This window comes from Giraffa tippelskirchi, chromosome X (assembly GCF_054371585.1).
Source record: "Giraffa tippelskirchi isolate mGirTip1 chromosome X, T2T-mGirTip1v1.2.pri, whole genome shotgun sequence".
NCBI lineage: Eukaryota > Metazoa > Chordata > Mammalia > Artiodactyla > Giraffidae > Giraffa > Giraffa tippelskirchi.
The window spans coordinates 77,696,905-77,720,104 of record NC_137289.1 but is presented as its reverse complement, the minus strand read 5'-3'; the positions used below and the strand labels follow the sequence as shown (position 1 = coordinate 77,720,104).

Genomic DNA, 23,200 nt, shown 5'->3' with positions numbered 1-23,200 from the left:
TGAATACTGATAAAGCAAAAATTTCAGGCTAAAGCACTATTTTAAAAGCACAGAAAAACTTTTAAGCTAGTAATAAGCGTATTCACCTTTAGAAGCAAAGATTTTAAGCATGCCAAGCATAGCCAGAAATCTTCAGAGTGGTTTGCTCTTGTTTAAGACACTACTGGGGTGGTGTTGTTTTAGCTTTCTATCTCCCTACACTGCAAATATTTGTTTATGTTCATACTAGTCTAGTGGCTAACACAGATACTTTTACTGGCAAGCATGCATTAAATATCAATTATATTGAATTAAGTCCTACCACAATACTTCTAATTTCTCTTACTCCCTAATATCTGATCAGTTGTTAAACTATTTTAACTCTGCAAGGTCTCTCCCTCAGTCTTCTACTTTCTACTGCCTTCTGTCTTTGTTAAAAAAACTCACTATTACTTTCACTGATTAAAATTCCCCACCCTCAGTCTCTCCCCAACTCCAATCCATCCTACACACTGCCATCAGCTATTGCCAGCACAGATCTGGTCATGTCATTCATGATCTCAAAAATCTTCAGTAGCTCCCATTTACAAAACACTGAAAACCTTTAAACTAGCTTTAAAAGCCCTATACAATCTGGGCCTTGCCTTCCTTTAGGTGAATACCTCATATCACACTATACCTATTCCCATTCTCACATCATAGACTTATATCCTAGCAAATCATACTCCTCCTTCCTCCAAGAACACATCCATGTCTTTGCTTACAATGTCCTCATCCACCAGAAATAGGCTCCTTTAATCTGTGAAAGGAGAAGGCGATGGCACCCCACTCCAGTACTCTTGCCTGGAAAATCCCATGGACGGAGGAGCCTGGTAGGCTGCAGTCCATGGGGTCGCGAAGAGTCAGACACGACTGAGAGACTTCACTTACACTTTTCACTTTCATGCACTGGAGAAGGAAATGGCAACCCACTCCAGTGTTCTTGCCTGGAGAATCCCAGGGACGGTGGAACCTGGTGGGCTGCCGTCTGTGGGGTCGCACAGAGTCGGACACGACTGAAGCGACTTAGCAGCAGCAGCAGCAGCAGCAGCAATCTGTGAAAATATTATCCACTCTCCAATGCCCTGCTCAAATTCCACCTCTTTCACAATGCCTTACTAAATCTATTCCCTAAACCACCACCACAGCCACCTCATTGTTGATGGTCTTGTAATTTGTATAATAGCAGTTTCTGCATATGACTATCTTGCCCACCTGAATGTAAACCCATGGGGTTGGGGCGGGATTCAGGATGGTATATCTTTAGACATTTCACATTACAATGCTATGGTACTGAACTGCCTTGTACCCAATAAACATTTCATGAACTGAACCAATTCCTACCATGACAAAAGTTCAGAATAGGAAAAATGTCAACGAAACATCTCATTAGCTAGTTATAACAAATTATTTGTCTCTTCTTATCCCCCAAAATGTTCCTAAATATAACTTCATATTTCATCCTTAATCATCCTACCGTTACAAATGTGATCACTATACTTAAATGAAATGATCTAGGAAGGTAGATCTTATGAAAAACCATTCGTAATAAGGAAAACTGGAGCTATGGCCATGGCTATCTAAATCCCAAGGTTTTAATATAGTTGACAATAATTCAGAATTTAGGGGTAGAAAAAAGAGGTGACTGTGGAGAAAGAGAAGGAACTGGATACATACTATGTGCAAATCATTTTGCTAAGGAACTAAACATAGCAAAGTATTTAGTTTTTATATAACAACTCTTGAAGACAGTTCTTCTCCCATACAGATGAAGAAACTGAAGCTCAGAGAGGTTAGGTAACTTGCAGTGGAGCTAGTGTAAGTTGGAGGTGAAATTGGAATCTAGATTAAACTGGCCTCCAAAGCCCATGTTTTTTTCCTCTATTACTACAGGGTCTCATGAAATTAATTAAAATTAGCAGTTTTTCCCAATCTGCCATATATCTGATGTCCTAGTTAAATTTTTAGAGTCAGTGGCTTTAGCCCCAAACCGTTTTAGCAATGAATTGTATTACTTTCAAAACTAACTTCCTTAAACAAAAGCAGTATGCTAAAAAATAATATAAAAGTACCAATAAATATTTAATATAATATGGTGATATAATATACAATTTGAAAATTCTATAACAAACTCCATTAGGAATCAAGTACACTCTCACCAAAACACAAAATCCACAAACTGTGTACATGGCACTACTTCATGAAAAGTCCACTTTACTACTAAAACAGGCTATTCTTAATGATCTTTGTCCAGGAATGACCAACACCCATCACACCTCCTAATTCTTACTTGAAACCTCTGACACATTTTCCCATAGGACAATTTTATAGTGATTAGGCTTTTCATCATTATATCTCTTCACTGATGCTGACAGAATTCAGGCAATAGCTAAAATTATGGCTGCCTGAGGGATGATATCCTTTGAAGTCCCTATTCCCAACAGACCTAATTGAGACAGTCCCTGCAAGAGCTCTCACAACCAAAGCTTCTTGCTTATCCTATTTTCCCCTTTCCCAAGAACCCTCTTTCTCAGGAGTCAATAGAGCCGATATTTCCCCTTTCAGGCCCATTCTCCACCTCTCACTGGAACCAATCTAATTCTTGTTTGAAACCTCTTACACATTTCCCATTGAACAATGTTACAGTGATTAGACTCATCATTATACCTCATTACTGTGCACTAGTATAAAAACATAACTATCCTTAATAATTTTTTTCCTGTGCAAAAACATGTTAAGAGGCTAAACAACCAATTATCACACTTCTGAATGATAATTCAAAGGTTAATAACTGCCCATGAAACAAGACAGCAAAAGATGTTGAAAAAGACTCCACAAAATATGATAGTGTATACAATCTTTAATTTTATCAGGATTTAACACACACAGAAATAGACATTAAAGTTTCCTTTAACAGTAAAGTTAACAGATTCGTACTTACATTTTCTTTAAGGATTTCAACACATATTCAAAAAATATATTCTACAATGAAAGCACCCTTAGTCCTAAAAACTATCATGATTGAGGGCTGCAAAGCTCACATTCAACTGTTAACATTTCTAAAGCCAACATCAACAAACATGTAATTAAAACAAATATAAATTCTGGGAAGTAAAAGTGTCTCCTTATCAAAAGAAAGCCATTATAAACAAACATCAATAACAACAACAACAAAATAAAACACAACCTCTTCTGAGTACTAAACAGGTCTAAGCAGGTCAGATGTAGTGTTTAGTTTTCACCTAGAATATTTGTTTTAGAAAAAGTTTAATTAAGTCACTTGCAGGGTTAAATCTAACCAATCATAACTGTTTTAGACAAAGAAGGCAGAAATACTCTCTTTACCACATTACCTTCACCTTTCGTTTTACTTCATAGGGATTAACAATTTCCACTCCAGTATTTTTCCAAATTGCTGAGGTAGAGAGACCCATTGTTAAATCTCTATAATACCTAAAACATACTGCAAACAATAAAAAAAACAAAACCATATGCGGTAATTACAATTTAAAACATTTCTACATTCAAAGTTAACAAAAATAATAGCAAGCATGCGAATGGTTCCCCCCTCCCATCCCAACCTTATATCCAAGCATTTAACTGTTTTTATAAACCAGACGCCTAGAACTATAAGTCAAAAGATTACATACACAAATTAAACAAAATTCCTCTTCCCTTGAGTAATCTTCTAGAAAATTCTTGTAAGTATGAAACATTCCAAGAAGAAACAAACCCCTCTTCATTTACCCTGTTCTTAAGAGATGTAGAATATTAAAATGTATCTAGGAATTCTTTAGTGTACTAGTAAAATATTTCCTATAAATAGAGAGGGTTCAACTTTAGACTTCTTCCATATTTCCACAACATTTCTTATTCAGTGTTATTCTGGCATGTAATTTTAACCCCAGTTCAGTTGGAAATTTGAAAAGAAAAAGAACAAATTAAACAGACAGCAGTCCAAAGTATATTTTTAAGGATGAAGCAAGTACTTAAAAGACAAATCTGCACCTAGAGATGTGGAGGATTTCGAGTCCTACCTCAAAATATCCTACTGTGAATCAATTTGGCCTTCAATATTTTAGGAGATCTGTAATCGTGATGGCCTCTACTGTATTACCAGGCTGTCAATCGATTAGGTTATCAGAAAAACATCCGACTTTCCCAAAAGTCTTGTTTTTGTGTTTAAACGCTGCCTGCTTCTAATAGTAACAACAAAAACAACAAAGCAACAATAATAAAAAAACAAAGAACCTGTGCGCATCTGAGTTCTCACTGCACAGCTGACCAAAGCGTAACCAGAACAGTTTCGGAAGTAAGAAGAGCGGGAAGAGAGGCGAACCAAAATATTTTGGTTGAACCTCGCTGTCTTACCAAAGATTCCTCTTATAAGGGCTGGAGTTTACTTTGCCTGTTCTTTCACTGACCAACGGGGCGGGGACAGCAGTTGGGCAAAGGGAGAAGGGGCGGAAGAGGGCGGTAGAATTCAGGAGACCGCCAAGGAGGCTGCAGAACATCACCTGAGTGTAGATAAAGAAACCTTGCCTCCAGTTAATCTCCACCTAGGTTGTTACAAAGAACCACAACAAGCCACAAAGAAATGAGAAAAGTAACTAAGGAGCATTCATCCCTATGTATAAATGCCCCCAGAGTTCGTCACCTTGCTGTTTCTGTTGCGCTGGGTTCCTAAAGCACCCGGTGTTCAATAGAGAGCTGGAGTCAGCAGCTGTCCCTCAAATTGGCAGCTAGCACACTTGGCGCAGCGGAGAAAGAGAGACATGTGGAGCCAGGCGCGGGCACCTGGCGTGTCCCCCAGTTTCACTTCAGGTCGAAAAGTGAAGAAACTTAGTCACAACTCTGGCGTGGCCCGCAAGGCAGACACTCCCCCGAGGCCAAGCCCGGCCCGGGCTGCACTTACTCCTGACTCCCAAGCCCGCCGCCCAACCCCAGCCGGCTCCCAAGAGAAAGCTCGGTTCAGGCAGAGAGTGCTCCGCCGCCCCCCAGCCTCAAGGGGCCTGGCCTGGCACCTCGCTTCCCAGCCCCATGCCCCTTCTCTCCCGGGCCCCCCAGCAACGGTCTTGAGAGGAGGAAGGGGGTGGCCCCAGCCCCTCTTGGCCACCACACTAACCTCGCCGCTGCTTGCGCTGCCGCCAAACACCTCCATTTCTTGGTTCCAGGGCTCGTCTTGAGGAGCGAACGGTAGCATCGCCCCTTCAGGAGCACTCGAACAGGAGCTGCCAACTGCCCGAGCGGCCGCGCATCCCGTTTTTGGAGCCTGCCTGCCACTGCGCCGCCGCCACCGCCGGGATCCCCAGCCTCGCCTTCCGCGACAGCTGCCTTCGCCGTGGGGTCCCTCAAAGACTCGGAGCGAGAGGTCGTCGCCACCACAGGCTGCTGCTCCTCACGGAGAAGACAACTCTGTGCTGCCTCTCCAAGAGCTGCTGCTCGGTTTGTGCTCACCACTGCCGCCAACGCCGCGACAGTCGCTCGGCGGTGACTCCCCCCCCGCCCCCCCGCCAGCTCCCCGCTCCTTCGGGCCCCCTCCCAGCTCTGTCAATATGGCGGCAGCGGCGGCGTTACCTGTGCTGCGCCTGGGACTCCCGACCGCGGCGGCACAGCAGCGTCACCCAAACGTCAATGGAGATTCCCCGGCCTAGGGTGAAGCGGGGGGAGCTGGGGGAGGGAGGCGGGGGGGTCCGAGGGATCGCGTGGTGGGGGCTGGGAGAGAGGGGAGGGGGCTTACTGGGCGGGGAAGGCGGGAGAGGCGTAGTAAAATCCTCTGCTAGCTCCTCGGTAAACCTGCACGCTCCACAGAGCATGCGCGGCGCTGTTCACACATGCTCAGCAGGCCCTCGCAAGTCAACAGAGCAGCCTTGCCGGGAGGAGTCCCAAAAAGGATTCGGAAGCTTGGGTCCTTCATGAGCATTTGGAGGAGTCAGTGTCAGAGGAGGACTCCAGGAATACCTTCTTTCAGGGCTTGCAAAAGCAGGTGCCCTATACAGTGAGGCACGCCCATTTGGTATTTAGTGACAGATATTAAGGCAGGGGTTTTAATCCATTATACATTAGCCTCGTAGAAGCTGGAGGCAGGAATAAAATCCGTTTAAAATAAAGTAGTACAACTGCGCTCCCTAATTCCCTGCTCTCCTCTTGTCCTGCTCACGGTGTTGGTATTTACGCTGGTTGTCTTCATACTACTGATGACACCCCGTGTTTCCAGTATTCACATACATAACGTACACCACTTATTGGACTCAACGTGAGGCAGTGAAGGCAGAGTGTACGAAGCTAACTTCATTTCCACCCCGCTCTGAGGATATTGGACCTGTAGTGACAGAAATTATCATTTTTCTCTCTTCTCCAAATCAAACATTTACTGCTCTGCTACTCTAAGTCACACACTGTACCAGATGCTAGCAATTTAACTGAGATGAAGTATAGCCTCATGCATGGGAGATGATCAATACATGGGAAATACTTCAAAACCTAGAGTAAAAATGTTATTCCACATTTGACACTTCAAAGAACTTAAAAGAGCAACTGTAACAGCGACTAAGCCTGCTCAGTACCTTGGAGAGGTTTTTAATGGTAGACATAAAATAACACCCCCTTCCACCTACTACACCTAGGACTGTGATGCTGTGCTCCACGGAAAACGATGAACTATGCTCTCTATTTATTTCACCATCTAGCTTCTAGCACTGTCAAAGCAAAGTGAACCAGAGATTGTACCTGAATCACAATCAAAGATCACTATTAGATCACTCCCACCTACTCAGCTTAAAACCCCAGGGAGAAAGTGAGTTTTAAGAATATGATTCTATAAAAATGAAAGCTTTGAAAGTAATGGAGATGTGGGGCTATAAACAGTGAAAATATGTGAGCGTGTACCCACATGCAGTTAGACTTCCCTTTGGCTGAACTGACCTTGCTTCCGCCAACGCTTTGAGCACTGGATATCATCTTTTCTTGCCTACTCAAAGGCCTTGTTCTGCAATTCTTCCACTTCCTGCCTGCCCCTTTCACACCATCGATTTTTCTCCTCTACTGGACCTTTCCTGTCAGCAGAAAGCATGCTGCTACTGACTTCAACTTGCTGGACCACTCATTAGCATTTGAAGCAGTTCACGTCTCTTAAAACATTATCTTCACTTGGCCCCCAGAGCAAAACATTTGTTCATTTTCCTTCTACAGCATTGGCCATTTCTTCTCCGTGTCCTTTGCTATATCATCCTTCATCTTCCTAATCTCTAAAAACTGGAACTTCAGGGCTCAGTCTTTGACCTGTACCTTCCCCAACATTTTAGGTATTCCCATATCCCATCCTGTTCCATGGCTTTAAATCCCATCTGTATGCTGCTGCTGCTGCTGCTAAGTCGCTTCAGTCGTGTCCGACTCTGTGCGACCCCATAGACGGCAGCCCACCAGGCTCCGCCGTCCCTGGAATTCTCCAGGCAAGAATACTGGAGTGGGTTGCCAGTTCCTTCTCCAGTGCATGAAAGGGAAAAGTGAAAGTGAAGTCGCTCAGTCGTGTCCGACTCTCAGCGACCCCATGGACTGTAGCCTACCAGGCTCCTCCGTCCATGGGATTTTCCAGGCAAGAGTACTGGAGTGGGGTGCCATTGCCTTCTCCGATCTGTATGCTGAAGACTCTCAAATTTTATCTCTAACCATAAACACTTTCTTGAAGTCTAGACTTGTACATGCAACTGCTTATTCTATTTGGATACCTAACTGAATTCTAGATTCGACCCTAACTAACCTGCTCCTTGCCAAGTCTTCTTCAGAATAATTAATGACCTCTACCACCCACTAGTTTGTTGCTCAAATGTCATTTGAGTCTTTTTTATGACCATCCATTCTAAAACACCATCCCCGTAACTATGTAGGCTTGCCCTGCTTTTTCTTGATAATACTAATCAACATGTGATATATGATTTATTTATTTATTCCCTCCAGCACCTAGCATAATGATGCTCAGTAAATTTTTCTGAATGAATGAATTTGTCCTTTCCTCGTATGCATTTGATAAATACACCACCAACTATATTAAGAAGCTTCCTCGCTATGAGTGTATTACCCTGCTTCTATATAAAATTTAACTTTCAACATTCCCCTTAATATATAGACATGCATGTGTGTTAGTCACTCAGTTGTGTCTGACTGTGTGCGATCCCATGGACTGTAGCCCACCAGGCTCCTCTGTCCATGGGATTCTCCAGGCAAGAATACTGCAGTGGGTTGCCATTTTTTTCTCCAATATATAAATATACATGTCTCATTAAATAATTAAATTCCCTTCCACAACTCAATGGTTTTAATAGACTCTCATTTTTCAAATCTTTCCATTAGTTAACAAGCCTTTTTTCTTGTATCTCAATTATTTTTTAAATGTCTGCTCAATCCCCACTGCCATTGACTCAGTTCACCTCACAAAATATTTACTTGAACCAATTATAACAATGATTCCTCTTAACTGATTTCTCTGACTCTAAATTTATACTCTCTCCTCAAACCATCCTCATCATTGGCAGCCCAGTGATCGAAATTTTCCAGTGATTCTTTTATCATCTCCAGTAAAATACCCAAACTCCTTAACTCTGAATGCAGATGTTTAAATGTTTTCACCATCTGGCCTCTGTCTTCCTAGCTTCATGTACCATTTCATATTCCAGTCAAATTTATGCACATGTTATTGTCTCTTCTCTATCCTAGTCTTTGTAGATAACTTTCTCTTAATAGCAGTCAATATTAACTACTATTTACTGAGAGAAGAGCCGACTGTGCTCCAGGCTTATGCTCTTCATGGATTCATTTAGCCTACATAAGAACTTTTAAAAATTTATATTATCTATATTTTACAGATGAGGCACCTGAGCCTAAGGTTCAGTGATTTTCACAAAACCTCACAGATAATAAATGAAAAATCTAGAATTAAAACGAGGTCTGCCTGGTGCCAAATCTTTTACCCCACTCTGGTGCTCTGTGAAGCCTCTTAGAGCTTAACTTCCCCTCTTCATTCCTTCTTTCCACTCATCCCAGAGATAAATTAGTCACCCATTCCTCTGTACTTCCATAACATCTTTTCCATATACTAATTTTAGCATTTCTTTATCTTTCTTTACCAGTGACCTTTGAACTTTTTGATGGTAGTGAATTAATTAAGCTCTGCATTCACAGCATATGGCTGGTGCTCAATAAACATGCTGGATGGACAAACAATATTTCTACTTTAGCCAGACACTGTGTTAAAACTGTGGTCTGTTATAAAAATGTACGACAGTACTTAACTCTTGAGAAGTTTAATGCCTATCTATTCTGTGTTGACTCCTTGTATCAAAGACATATTACCTGATTTTAAGTTATTGGTAACCAGGGACTATTAGATCTAATTTCGACTAGATGAGAAGGCCCTTGAACTGTTGGTGAAAAACATGATGACTTTATTTAAGCACAAAGGCATGTACTAAGAAAGACGGGAACTTAAAATTCTAAATTTTCTATAAGTATACACAGCAGAGTTTATTGCTTTCTCTTCAGTGGTCAGAACATTTTTGCCTCAAAATTTCTATATGCCTATGTATCTCTGGATTTCCAATTATTGTAGCATTAAAAGTTTAAAAAGTATTTGGCAATGTTTTGGTTGTTCTGGAACTGGGATGTACTTAACTAGTTTCTAAATAATATATTATTCATCATAAAGGTGGAGAAGTTAATGGCAACCCACTCCAGTACTCTTACCTGGAAAATCCCATGGACTGAGGAGCCTGGTAGGCTGCAGTCCATGGGGTCATGAAGAGTCGGACACTACTGAGGGACTTCACTTTCACTTTTCACTTTCATGCATTGGAGAAGGAAATGGCAACCCATTCCAGTGTTCTTGCCTGCAGAATCCCAGGGACGGGGGAGCCTGGTGGGCTGCCGTCTATGGGATCGCACAGAGTCGGACACGACTGAAGTGACTTAGCAGCAGCAGCAGCAGCAGCAGCATCATAAAGGATGATGCAATGGGTTCTACCACCATTAGAGCATGTTTTCTGAGTATTTTCAGGACTAGGGAAAGGGTACATAAACCTCTACACTAACTTCTTTGCCCTGTGACAAATGGCACACATCAGATGACCAGGGTCAGGTGCAAAAGTGGGTGGTCATGCAGTTTAGCTGAAAAAAGTTAACCGACCCATATGGAGATAAAAACAAACTCAATCTTGGCCCCACTAAGGGGGTGTGAAATATGAACCAAGGACCTTTGATCAGCCTTATCACAGACCACCCACAGATCCTACATTGTGGTTCTGATTCCTAGATTGTGACATATACAAATACTTCTTATTTGGGATATAATTATAGAAAGCCTCACAGTCCCTCAGCATTCTCTGCCTAGTTCCCCAATGTTTATAATCCAAATAGCTGGAAAGTGATGAATCAACATAGAGCATAAAAGCACTATTAGAAAAATATTCCAATATTTTACTTGGAGATATTCTGATTTAAATATATAAAAAATGGGATCTGTGTGCAGAAACAGGAAACTTTTAAGTTTTAGCAAAAACTTGTTATATTTAAGTTATTCCTCAGGAGTGTCAGATAACTTTTGTTCTCTAAAAATACTAAGTAACTTTGGTCTCCCTACAAATCAATTTGAAAAGGGGGAACAAGTCACACATACTTGTGAAATATGTTTCACTTTTGTGGAAATGAATGAGATTAAGCAGTAAATAAGTGATAAATATGGCTATAGTTTAGTAGTTTTTCTCTTTGGACAGTAACTAAAGTTTATAGTACACAGAGAATGAAATCCCTTAATGATAATAGAGAGGGGGAAGAGTAGTTATCATTGTTTGTAGTCTAACTCCTTAGTTTTTTGTGAAAAATTTATTATTATTATTTTTTATGGTTTAGCTAAAATTCTAACCCATTTAACAATGGCACATGTTACAAAGGAGTTCTGCTGTATTATATATAGGCAAAGTATCAAGAAATAACATTTTATTTTCTTTTTATTTCTAAATCTCTTCAAATCCAGCCAACATATTTGGTTATAATGATATTTTCTGGGAAAAAAAAAAAAAAAAAACGGTTGTCTTACTGGTAGGTTTTCAAAAATGTTAGAATGATGGATCTATGAAACAGGAAATTAATTCCTAGGATAACGTACATAAATGTCATAACCAGCTGTAGGTGACAAAACAGATACATTTTTATAAACCCAAGCAATAACACCAAACGTGAAGGTAATCTGGCTGCCCACATCCTTCACAATATTATTCACCCAGGTAGAGCCAATTAATTTGAGCCACTCATTTGATGTCTCTTCCTTACCTCAAAATTTTTCATTTGGGTCCCTGCAAATCTTAGAACTTTGTTATGGAGAGTTCCTTCTGAGTTAGAGGTGGACCATTCTTTCATTAAGGATATGAGAGTAACAATGTTACCCTACTCAGGTTTCAAACATAACTCATAAATCTGTATAACAATAATAAAAATGTAAATTTGTGTACCTACCAATTTACCTAGTTTTAAATTGTCTTTTGCATATAATTTACAAAACTCTTGTCACCTGCAATAAAATGTGTTTAGAGTTCCTATGACTGAAGTAATAATAAAAGATTTCCCTGGTCATACAATTTAGCTGGAAAAAGTTAACTGACTCATCTGGACCCATCCATACCTGTTCACTAGGTTCCCCTGGTATTTACAGTTTCTAAATAAGAATTGTTTTAAATGGAACCAGACAATTCCAGACTTATGGCCATGGTATTATTGAAATTGTACTCTAAGTCATTGGTAAGTGTGCATCAGGATAACCTGCAGGGCTTTGTCAAAACACAGATTGCTGAGCCTGATTAATTAAATCTGGGTTGGGGACTGAGTGTTTGCATTCCTACCAAGTTCCCAGGTGATACTACTGGTCTTGGGACCACACTTTGAGAACTACTGTTTTAAGTTATAATTAGCCAAAGTAAGAGACAGATATTTTAGAGAGGAATTTTGTTCAAAAAGCCTGTATGATTCATTCAGATTTCAGGTTTTAAAAATTCATGTAAAAATTACAGAGAATTGGAAAGTGCAAATTTAAACTGCAAAAGAAAAATAATCTACAAAGGAGATATTATATAAGATACAAACCCCAATGAAGCACTTTAAGACTTCATTACATAAAAGCAGTTGACATGCTAACAACAACTTATTATTAATAAACATAGTTGAAGTTAATAAAAGTACCTTTTTCCTGGTGCCCTGTATTAGGAATTCAACTGGGAAAATAGGCAAATTTGGAGTTGGTTACAGAAGAAAAAAAATATGTATATTCAGATTCAGATTGGGCACAGACAAAGGCAGACGTATTCCTAGGTTACTTGTGGTCAGCAGGTCAGAGTTGAAATTAGGAAGATATGTAGACACTGATAAGGGCAGAGGGTTCTTGTCCAATGGATCAGGGAAACTTCAGGTAAATGTGGTGTAGTACTCTGGATAGCTCCCTGGAGGAGAATTTGCTTTAAGTCTGGCCTCACCTAAGTAAGCCTCTTTTTTCTTTTTTTTTTTCCTATTTAGAGCCCTTCTCATTGTTAGAAGGGTTTCCCTGGTGGCTCAGACGGTAAAGAATCTGCCCGCAATGCAGGAGACCCCGGTTTGATCTCTGGGTTGGGAAGATACCCTGGAGAAGGGAATGGCAACCCACTCCAGTATTCTTGCCTGGAGAATTCCAGGGACAGAGGAGCATGGCAGGCTACAGTCCATGGGGTCACAAAGAGTCAAACACGACTGAGCGACTAACACTTTCAACACTTTTCTTGTTAGAATTCTGAACGTTCAAGGAGCCAAAACACTTATGCAGATTTGAGCCCCTGGATACTAGGAAGCAGAAGAACATTTTAATTTCACTAGTAACATTCAGAACTACTATCAGAGATATTTATAATCCCAAGAAGACTATGTCAGGATCCTGACATATTTAGACAAAAGAAGACTTTTAAAACCAAGAATTGGCTTTCCATTCTAAAGCAAAGAATTACTTTCATTATTTTCCTTCTGCACTTACTGATTCAGAGTTCATTTACCTCTTAAATTATTTATTGAATTGACCTAAAGTCTAGTTTCAAGAGATTTTCAACATGAATGTAGTAGAAAATAATCTTATAACTTTAGCATACTCCTAGAAAATACGTTCTATATAATCATGAAAAGTTCTTAAAGGCAACACAGCTTCTACCTAACTTCTTTGCTTTCTACATCTTTGAGTATGATCTAGTATATTTCATTGGACATTTAACTAAATCAACATTAAAGCTTTTTTAAAAAAACTGTATATACTTACAATGGACTATATGATGATTCAATACACATAGTGCAAGGTTTACTATAGTCAAGGTAATTAACATATACTCTCACAGTTACCATTTTCAGTGTGTGATAAGAGGACCTGAAATTTATCATCTTAGCAAATTTCCAGTATTGAATACAGGATTATTAACTAGAATCATCATGTTGTAGATAATCTCTAGAGCTATTCATCCTACATAACTGTAACTTTGTACTCTTTGACCAGCATTTCCTCATTTCCTTCACCTCTTTGCCCTTGGTAACTACCATTCTCTTCTCAGCTTCTATGTATTCAACTTTTTTTTTTTTAGGTTTTACGTATAAGAGATATCATGCAGTGTTTTTCTTTCTGTGTCTGGCTTATTCCACTCGTCATAATGTCCTTCAGATTCATCCATATTGTTATAAATGGCAGGATTTCCTTATTTTTATGATTGAATAATATTCCAAATATCACATTTTCTTAATCAACTTATTTATAGAAGCTTATCTATTTATAGATGGTTAGGTCATTTCCATATCTTGCCCACTATGAATAATGCTACAATGAACATGGGAATGCAGATATCTCTTGTACTAATTTTATTTCCTTTGGGTATATGCCTTGAAGAGGGATTACTGGTTCACTTGGTAGTTCAATTTTTAGTAAAATCAACCCTTAACCAGCGGTCCCACAATGGCATTTCTTATCTTATGGATTTTAATACATTTCAAGAAAACATTTTAAGTTAAAGCCTTATTTAAATTAATAGCTATTCAAGATGAATCCAAAAAGCCTTTGTTGTTTGTCAAATGACATTGCAATGAGAAAAATCTTATTAAAAATGTAAATACTATAACTTAAGTCAGGGGAGATTTGGAACCCTTTTAAAAATAAAAAAAACATTAACATAGCAATACATCTTAGAACTAAAATAGATTACTACGCCTATACACAAGGAGATATGACACCAAAGGAAACTCCTATATGACCTCTCCCTAAACATTCTTTTAACAAATTGATTTTTAAAAATATTTATTTATTTGGCTGCATTAGGTCTTAGTTGGAGCATGAGGGATCTTTGATGTTCATTGTGCCATAGAGAATCTTTAGCTGCAGCATGCAAACTCCTAGCTATGGCATGCAGGGTCTAGTTCCCTGACCAGGGATTGAACCCATGTCCCCTGCATTGAGAGTATGGAGTCTTAGCCACTGAACCACCAGGGAAGTTCCTAAACAAACTGATTTTTAAGAAGCTATTGCCCAGAATTCCACTTCAGCCTAGGATGCTGAAAAGATAGAAAGTGCATTTCTATACTAACAACTATAAAAAAGGCAGATAAACAACAAAACCATAACTTTTCTTGAACACACCAGAATGCTGAGGTCACAGGAAAACAGAGTAGCCTAAAATCCAAAGACAACTCTTCCAAGGAGAGATGGAATGCTAGCACTGGTTCACCTATAGCACAACACAAGGATAAAAGATACACAATGCCATAAAGCAGTAAGGAGAACTGAGCTAATTTTTTAAATGATTTTTGTAAAGTCCAAATGTGGAGTAGCTTGATATTATAAACCTTGGAACAGCAAAGACCAGGGAAGCTGGCTTTCACTCTTGGGCTGCTCGCCACAGACTTACATCTGGTGATCATGAGAAAGAGAGCTGATGGAGCAGATTAAAGCCTCTCTGAACAAACATTGCAGGCTTAGAAGAGAGGGTAAATCATTGCTACAAGAAAGGCAAAAATTCTTCACAAATGCTACTGACTGGTAGGAGGAGGTGGGGCAGCATACACTATTGCTCCTCAGGAAATGTGTGAGCACCCATTGCTTCCAAGGAAGGTAAAAGGGAAAAAAAATCCCTCTGTTCCTTAGGAGAGGGGCAAAAAGCTGTCCTAGACCTAGGCAATTAGAGGCTTCATAGCAAAGAAAAGGGGCAGAAAACTTTCCTTGAGAGGCCCACTTAAGATATAAGGCAAAATTTAGCTGCCATGCAGAGGACAGAAAGTATTGCTGAGAAAACTCTGCTCTGATAATTCAGGGACACAAGGTCTGTCTAAGACAGAGGCTACACCAGGACGTCAGAGAAATCCCCTTGTCTCACCACCCTGGTCTTCAGTTCAGTTACTCAGGCACGTGTCTGACTCTTTGAGACCCCATGGACTGCAGCATGCCAGGCTTCCCTGTCCATCACCAACTCCTGGAGCTTGCTCAATCTCATGTCCGTCGAGTCCGTGATGCCATCCAACCATCTCATCCTCTGTTGTCCCCTTCTCCTCCTGCCTTCAATCTTTCCCAGCATCAGGGTCTTTTCTAATGAGTCAGTTCACCACTGTGATAGCATGTACCAAATAAAAAGCAACAGCAAACTACACCTGAAACTATCGCAACATTGTAAATTGACTATACCCCAATACAAAATGAAAAGTTTTTAAAAAGCAAAAGCAAATTAGTTGAATATGGTTCATACCATAAAATTTAAAATTATAAAACTTTTAGAAGCAAACATAAGAAAAATCTTTGTGACTTAGGGTCACAAGTCATAGGTGCTGAGTTCTTAAATATGAAACCAAAGCTATGATCCATAGAAGAACAAATTGATAAATTAGATTTCATCATAATGGACTTTTTTCTGCAAAACATCCTATTAAGGATATGAAAACATAAGCCGCAAGCTGGGGAAAAAGTTTGAAAATTACAAATCTGACAAAAGTCTTGACCCAGAATATATAAAGAATTCTGTAAACTCAACAGGAAAAAAGTCCAATTTAAAAATAAGATAAGCACGGGAACAAATACTCTACCAAACAGGACCTATGTGCCAATAAGCACATGTAAAATTACTCAACGCTAACAACACCAAATCCTGGCAAGGATATAGAACAAGAAGAATCCTCATTCACTGGTGGTGGAAAGGCAAAATGGAACAGCTACTTTGGAAGACAGTTTACCAGTTTCTTAAAAAATTTAACATTCTCTTCACATATGATCCAGAAATTGTGCTCCTTGGTATTTACTTCAAGGAACTGAGAATTTATGTCTACACAAAAATCTACACATGAATGCTTATAGCAGCTTTTTAATAACTGCCAAAACTTGTAAACAAGCAAGATGTCCTTCAGTATGTGAGTGGATACATAAACTGTGGTATATCCAGATAATATATTATTCAGTGCTAAAAAGAAATAAGCTCTCAAGCTGTTAAATATATGGAAGAACCTCAAATATATATTACTAAGCAAAGGGAGTCAGTCTGAGAAGGTTATATACTATATGGTTTCAACTATATAGTTTCAATTATATGACATTATGGAAAAGGCAAATCTATGGAGACCATAAAAAGAACAATGTTTATCAAGAGTTAGTGAGGATGTAAGGATAAATAGGTGGAGCACAGAGGATTTTTAAGGCACTGAAACTATTCTGTATGATACTATGATAGTGGATACAGGCCATTACATATTTGTCAAAATCCATATAATGTACCATTATGCCAAGAGTGAACTCTAATGTAAACTATAGAATTTACAGACAATGATGTTTCAAAGTAGGTCCATCAGTTGTAACAAATGTATCTCGTGTGAAATGTTGATAGTGCGTGAAGCTGTGCATATATACAGGCAGGAGATATATGAGAAATATCTGTATTCCCCTCCCAATTTTTCTGTGAACGTAAAAGTGCTCTTTAAAAATGTCTGTTTTTTAAAAGAATAAAATATTCAACATTGCTGTGGTATGAATGTTCTTGTCCCCCCCAAATTAGGTTAGTACTTAGAATTGATAGCATTAAATGCTTATATTTTAGAAAAGAAGAAACTTCTCAAATCAATAAACTAAAGCTCTTCCTTTATAAATAGTAAAAGAAGAACAAATGGAATTCAAAGTAAGCAGAAAGATGGAAATAATAAAAATAAGATAGAAAAATCAATGAAATTGAAGACAGAAAACAATAAGGAAGATCAACAGAACCAAAATCTGATAATTCTAGAAAAGATGAATCAAATTTATAAGTTACTGTCTTCACCAATCAAGAAAAAAAGTTAGAAGGCATGACCTATAGATATAAAAATTGAAGAGTTATTGCTACAAATCCTACAGATATGAAATGCATAATAAAAGATATTAAAAACCAGTTTATGCCAGTAAGTCCAATAGATAAAAGTGACCAGTTCTTTTTTATTTTTTTAATTTTCTTGGAGTATAGTTAATTTACAAGGTTGTCTTAGATGTGACCAGTTTCTTAAATGAAGCAAACAACAAAAGCTCACTCAAGATTCAATGGAATATTATTCAGCCATAAAAGGAATGGAATACTGAAACATAATACAACATGGATGAACCTTAAAACATTATGCTAAATAAAAGAAGCCAGACACAAAGGGCAAGATATTGTATGATTTCTTTTATATAAATATCCAAAGTTGGCAAATTCATTAAGCTAGAGAAAGTAGATTAGTAGTTTCCAGAGGCTGGGGTGAGGGGAAAATGAAGAGTGACTACTAATGAGTACCAGGTTTCTTTTGGGGGTGATGAAAATATGCTGAAATCATAAAATGGTTTTAGTGATACAATCTCAAATGTATATATGCTAAATTCTACACTTCAAAAGGGTGAATTTTATAGTATGTGAATTATATACCAGTAAAAAAAAAATACATAGATAGCATGAATATAGCCCTATTTTTCTTATAGTAATTGAATTCATAGTTAAAAATTTTCCAACAAAAAATTAGGCCCAGATAGCTTGACTGATGAATTCTAACACATATTTAATTAATAAATAATACCAATTCTACACAAGTTCTTCCAGAAAATAAAAGGAGAAAACACATACCAAGTTATTTTTAATTCCAATGATAACCTGATATCAAAAAGAGAAACTACAAGAAAATAAAAATACAGACCAGTATACTTTACATAGACACAAATATATTCTCCAGAATATGAGCAGAGTTCACAAATAATTAAAAACTAAAAGGCATTATGGCCAAAAGATATTTCTCATGAAATATCCAACAATGGAAAAACAATCAGTATAATTCAACAAATTAAGAGACTAAATAAGAAAAAAAATCATATCATTGTTTCAATGATGCAGAAAAAGCATTTGACAAAACCTGACATCCATTCATGATAAAAACTCTCAGCAAGTTAAGAATAGAAAGAAATTTTCACAACCTGAATAAGGACAGCTATGAAAAACGTACAACGAACATCATACTCAATGATAAAATACCAAATACTTTCTCCATAAGATCAGGACCAAGATCATCAGCATTATTTACAATAGCCAATACATGGAAATAACCTAAGTGCCTATCAACAGATGAATGGATAAAAATATAAGATTCACACATACACACACAATGGAATACTACTCAGCCATAAAGATGAAATCCTGCTATTTGTGACAACAAGGATGAACCTTTAGTGAAGGTGAAATTAAGTCAGGTGGAAAAAGACAAATATTGTATGATTTCACTTGTAAGAAACAAACAACAAAAGCTCACCTAAGATTCAATGGAATATTCAGCCACAACAGGAATGGAATACTGAAACAGCCTACAACATGGATGAAACTTGAAAACATTATGCTAAATAAAAGAAGCCAGACACAAAGGACTAGATATTTTATGAGTGAAATGAATGAAATAAGTCAGATGGAGAAATACAAACATCATATGATTTCGCTTGTATATGGAATATAAGACAAAAACTAAAAAAAATAAATAAATAAATAAGTGAACAAACAAAACCAAATTTGTAGATGTTTAGAATACAGTAGTAGTGGGACTTTCCCTGGCGGTCCAGTTGTTAAGACTCCATGCTTCCAATGCAGTGGGCGTGGGATTGATCCCTGGTTGGGAAACTAGGATTCTACACGCCACACAGTGTGACCAAAAAAAGTTAAACAAAATAAAAAATAGACTAGAGTAGTGGTTACCAGAGAGGAAGGGGTAGAGAGGAGGGTAAAATGCATAAAGGTGGTCAATCATATGGTGATGAATAGAAGCCAAAATTTGTGTGTGTGAGCACACTGCAATGTATACAGAAGTAGAAGTATAATGCTGTATACCTGAAACTTGTATAATGTTACAAACCAATGTTACCCTATTTTTTTAAAAAAATGATCAAGGACAAGAAATTTAAGAATGTCCATTCTCACCATTGCTATTTGACATTACACTGGCACTTCCAGCCAATTCAATATGAGGTGAAAAATGATTAAAAGGTATATAGGTTTGAAAGGAAAAAATAAAACTGTATTCATAGAAAACATGAGTGTCTACCTGGAAAAACCAAAAATATATATTAAAAATCTACTAGAACTAATAAGTGAGTTTAGTGAGATCACAAGGTACAAGGTCAATATGAAAAAATCATTTTTATGCGTAAATACTAGCAACAATTGGAAATTAATATTAAATAACTTGTAGCGTTTTTAATAGCGTAAAAGAACGAAAACACAGATTTAAACCTAACAAAACATGTTCAAACTTTGTGTAATGAAACTACAAATCACTGATGAAAGAATCAAAAAAAACCAGTACAAATGAAGAGATGGACTGCATTTGGATTCAGATTCAAAGACTCAATATTGTTAACATGTTAGTTTTATCCAATATGATCCATTGATTCAATGCAATTGCAAAGAGAATACCAGCATGATTTTTATAGAAATTTGTAAGTTGATTATGCAATTGATACAGAAAGGCAAAGGACCTATAATAGCCAAAACAACTCTTAAAAACAAGAATTAAAAGGTGTACAGTATCAGACTTCAAGACTTATTATAAAAATACAGTAATCAAGAGAGACAGATCAATGGACACATCAATGGAGAGACAGATCAATGGAACACAATACAGACTCAGAAATAGAACCATATATACATAATCAACTGACTTTTTTATAAAGTTTGAAAGGCATTTTAGCGCAGAAAGAAGAGACTTTTCAACAACAGACAAGTAAAATTTGTGTATCTGTACGGAAGAAAATGAACTTTGATACACTCCTTGTAGTATATACAAAGAGTAGCTCAATATGGACCATAATGTAAAACTTAAAACTATAAAATTTCTAGAATAAAGAATATAAAAGGAAGAAAAGGCAAATGTTTCTTAGATTTGACACTAAAAGCATGATCCACAAAATAAAAATTTGGGATTCATCAAATTTTAAAATGTCTGCTCTTGTAAAATACTATTAAGAGAATGAAGAGACAGAGACCAGAGTGGGATAAAATATTGGCAAACCATACATCTTACAAAGGATTAGTATCTAGAATACACAAGAAACTTTCAAAATCCAATAATAAAAAGAAACATAATTTTTAAAGTAAAAATGATTTGAACAGACACCTCACCAAAAAGATATACTGATTAAAAAAAGTATATGAAAAAATACTAAATACCATTAGACATTAGGAAAATCCACATGAAAACCACAATGTGATGCTGGTGAACACCTATTAGAGACTGAATGTTTGTTTTCTCCTAACTTTCATGTTGTGAAACCATAACACCAATGTGATGGTATTAGGAGATAGGGGCTCCTAATTGGGTTAGGACGGTGGAGCCTTCATGAAAGGGATTAGTTTCCCCGTAAAAGAGATTCCAGAGAGCTCTCCTATCTTCTTCTGCCATGTGAAGATATAATAAGACAGCCATCTAAGAACCAGGGAGTGGGCCCTCACCAGACAACAGATCTGCCAGCACCTTAATTTTGAACTTCCAAGCCTCTAGAACTGTGGGCAAGAATCCCTTAGAAGAAATGGAGTAGCCATCATAGTCAACAAAAGAGTATTACATGCAGTACTTGGATACAATCTCAAAAACAACAGAATGATCTCTGTTCGTTTCCAAGGCAAACCATTCAATTTCACGGTAATCCAAGTCTATGCCCCAACCAGTAAGGCTGAACAAGCTGAAGTTGAATGGTTCTATGAAGACCTACAAGACATTCTAGAACTAACACCAAAAAAAAAAAAAAGTCATTTTCATTTTGGGGGACTGGCATTCAAAAGTAGGAAGTCAAGAAACACCTGGAGTAACAGGCAAATTTGGCGTTGGAGTACAGAATGAAGCAGGGCAAAGGCTAATAGAGTTTTGCCAAGAGAACGCACTGGTCATAGGAAACACTCTCTTCCAACAACACAAGAGAAGACTCTGCACATGGACATCACCAGATGGTCAACACCGAAATCAGATTGATTGTATTCTTTGCAGCCAAAGATGGAGAAGCTCTATACAGTCAGCAAAAACAAGACCAGGAGCTGGCGTGGCTCAGATCATGAACTCCTTATTGCCAAATTCAGACTTAAATTGAAGAAAGTAGGGAAAGCCACTAGACCTTTCAGGTATGACTTAAATAAAATCCCTTACAATTATACAGTGGAAATGTGAAATAGGTTTAAGGGACTAGATCTGATAGACAGAGTGCCTGATGAACTATGGACAGAGGTTCGTGACATTGTACAGGAGACAGGAATCAAGACCATCCCCATGGAAAAGAAATGCAAAAAAGGAAAATAGCTGTCTGAGGAGGCCTTACAAATAGCTGTGAGAAGAAGAGAAGCGAAAAGCAAAGGAGAAAAGGAAAGATATACCCATATGAATGCAGCGATCCAAAGAATAACAAGGAGAGATAAGAAAGCCTTCCTCAGTGATCAGTGCAAAGAAATAGAGGAAAACAACAGAATGGGAAAGACTAGAGCTCTCTTCAAGAAAATTAGAGATCCCAAGGGAACATTTCATGCAAAGTTGTGCTCAATAAAGGACAGAAATGGTATGGACCTAACAGAAGCAGAAGATATTAAGAACAGGTGGCAAGAATACACAGAAGAACTGTACAAAAAAGATCTTCATGATCCAGATAATCACGATGGTGTGATCACTCACCTAGAGCCAGACATCCTGGAATGTGAAGTCAAATGGGCCTTAGGAAGCATCACTATTAACAAATCTAATGTTGGTGATAGAATTTCAGTTGAGATGGATGCTGTGAAAGTGCTGTGATGATGCTGTGAAAGTGCTGCACTCAATATGCCAACAAATCTGGAAAACTCAGCAGTGGCCACAGGACTGTAAAAGGTCAGTTTTCATTCCAATCTCAAAGAAAGGCAATGCCAAAGAATGCTCAAACTACCTCATAATTGAACTCATCTCACATGCTAGTAAAGTAATGCTCAAAATTCTCCAAGCCAGGCTTCAGCAATACGTGAACTGTGAAATTCCAGATGTTCAAGCTGGTTTTAGAAATGGCAGAGGAACCAAAGATCAAATTTCCAACATCTGCTGGATCATAAAAAAAGCAAGAGAGTTCCAGAAAAACATCTATTTCTGCTTTATTGACTATGCCAAAGCCTTTGACTGTGTGGATCACAATAAACTGTGGAAAATTCTCCAAGAGATGGAAATACCAGGCCACCTTCCCTGCCTCTTGAGAAACCTGTATGCATGTCAGGAAGCAACAGTTAGAACTGGACATGGAACAACAGACTAGTTTCAAATCAAAAATTGAGTATGTCAAGGCTGTATATTGCCACCTTGCTTATTTAACTTACATGCTGAGTACATCATGAGAAACACTTGGCTGGATGAAGCCCAAGCTGGAAACAAGATTGCCAGGAGAAATATCAATAACCTCAGATATGCGGATGACATCACCCTTATGGCAGAAAGCGAAGAAGTACTAATGAGTCTCTTGATGAAATTGAGAGAGGAGAGTGAAAAAGTTGGCTTAAAGCTCCACAGTCAGAAAACTAAGGTTATGACATCCAGTCCCATCACTTCATGGCAAATTGATGGGGAAACAGTGGAAACAGTGTCAGACTTTATTTTGGGAGGCTCCAAAATCACTGCTGATGGTGATTGCAGC

General features: G+C 38.1%; 1 protein-coding gene across 5 annotated transcripts in view; it reads right to left on the bottom strand.

Moving 5' to 3' along the window:
• RPS6KA6 (ribosomal protein S6 kinase A6) overlaps positions 1-5,837 on the bottom strand; it is a 202,411-nt gene extending 196,574 nt beyond the window's left edge. The window contains exons 1-4 of one of the 5 annotated variants that reach the window (XM_081566553.1): positions 5,596-5,825; positions 5,144-5,409; positions 3,669-4,836; positions 3,372-3,481 (exon numbers count right to left, since the gene is read on the bottom strand). In XM_081566553.1, coding sequence (XP_081422679.1) covers positions 3,372-3,452 — 81 coding nt within the window. In that variant the 5' untranslated portion in view covers positions 3,453-3,481; positions 3,669-4,836; positions 5,144-5,409; positions 5,596-5,825. Of the gene's footprint in view, positions 1-3,371; positions 3,482-3,668; positions 4,837-5,143 lie in introns of those variants that run through there. The other 4 variants (XM_081566554.1, XM_081566555.1, XM_081566557.1 and 1 more) reach the window with 4 other exon arrangements.
• Between the last annotated feature and the right edge of the window lie 17,363 nt (positions 5,838-23,200).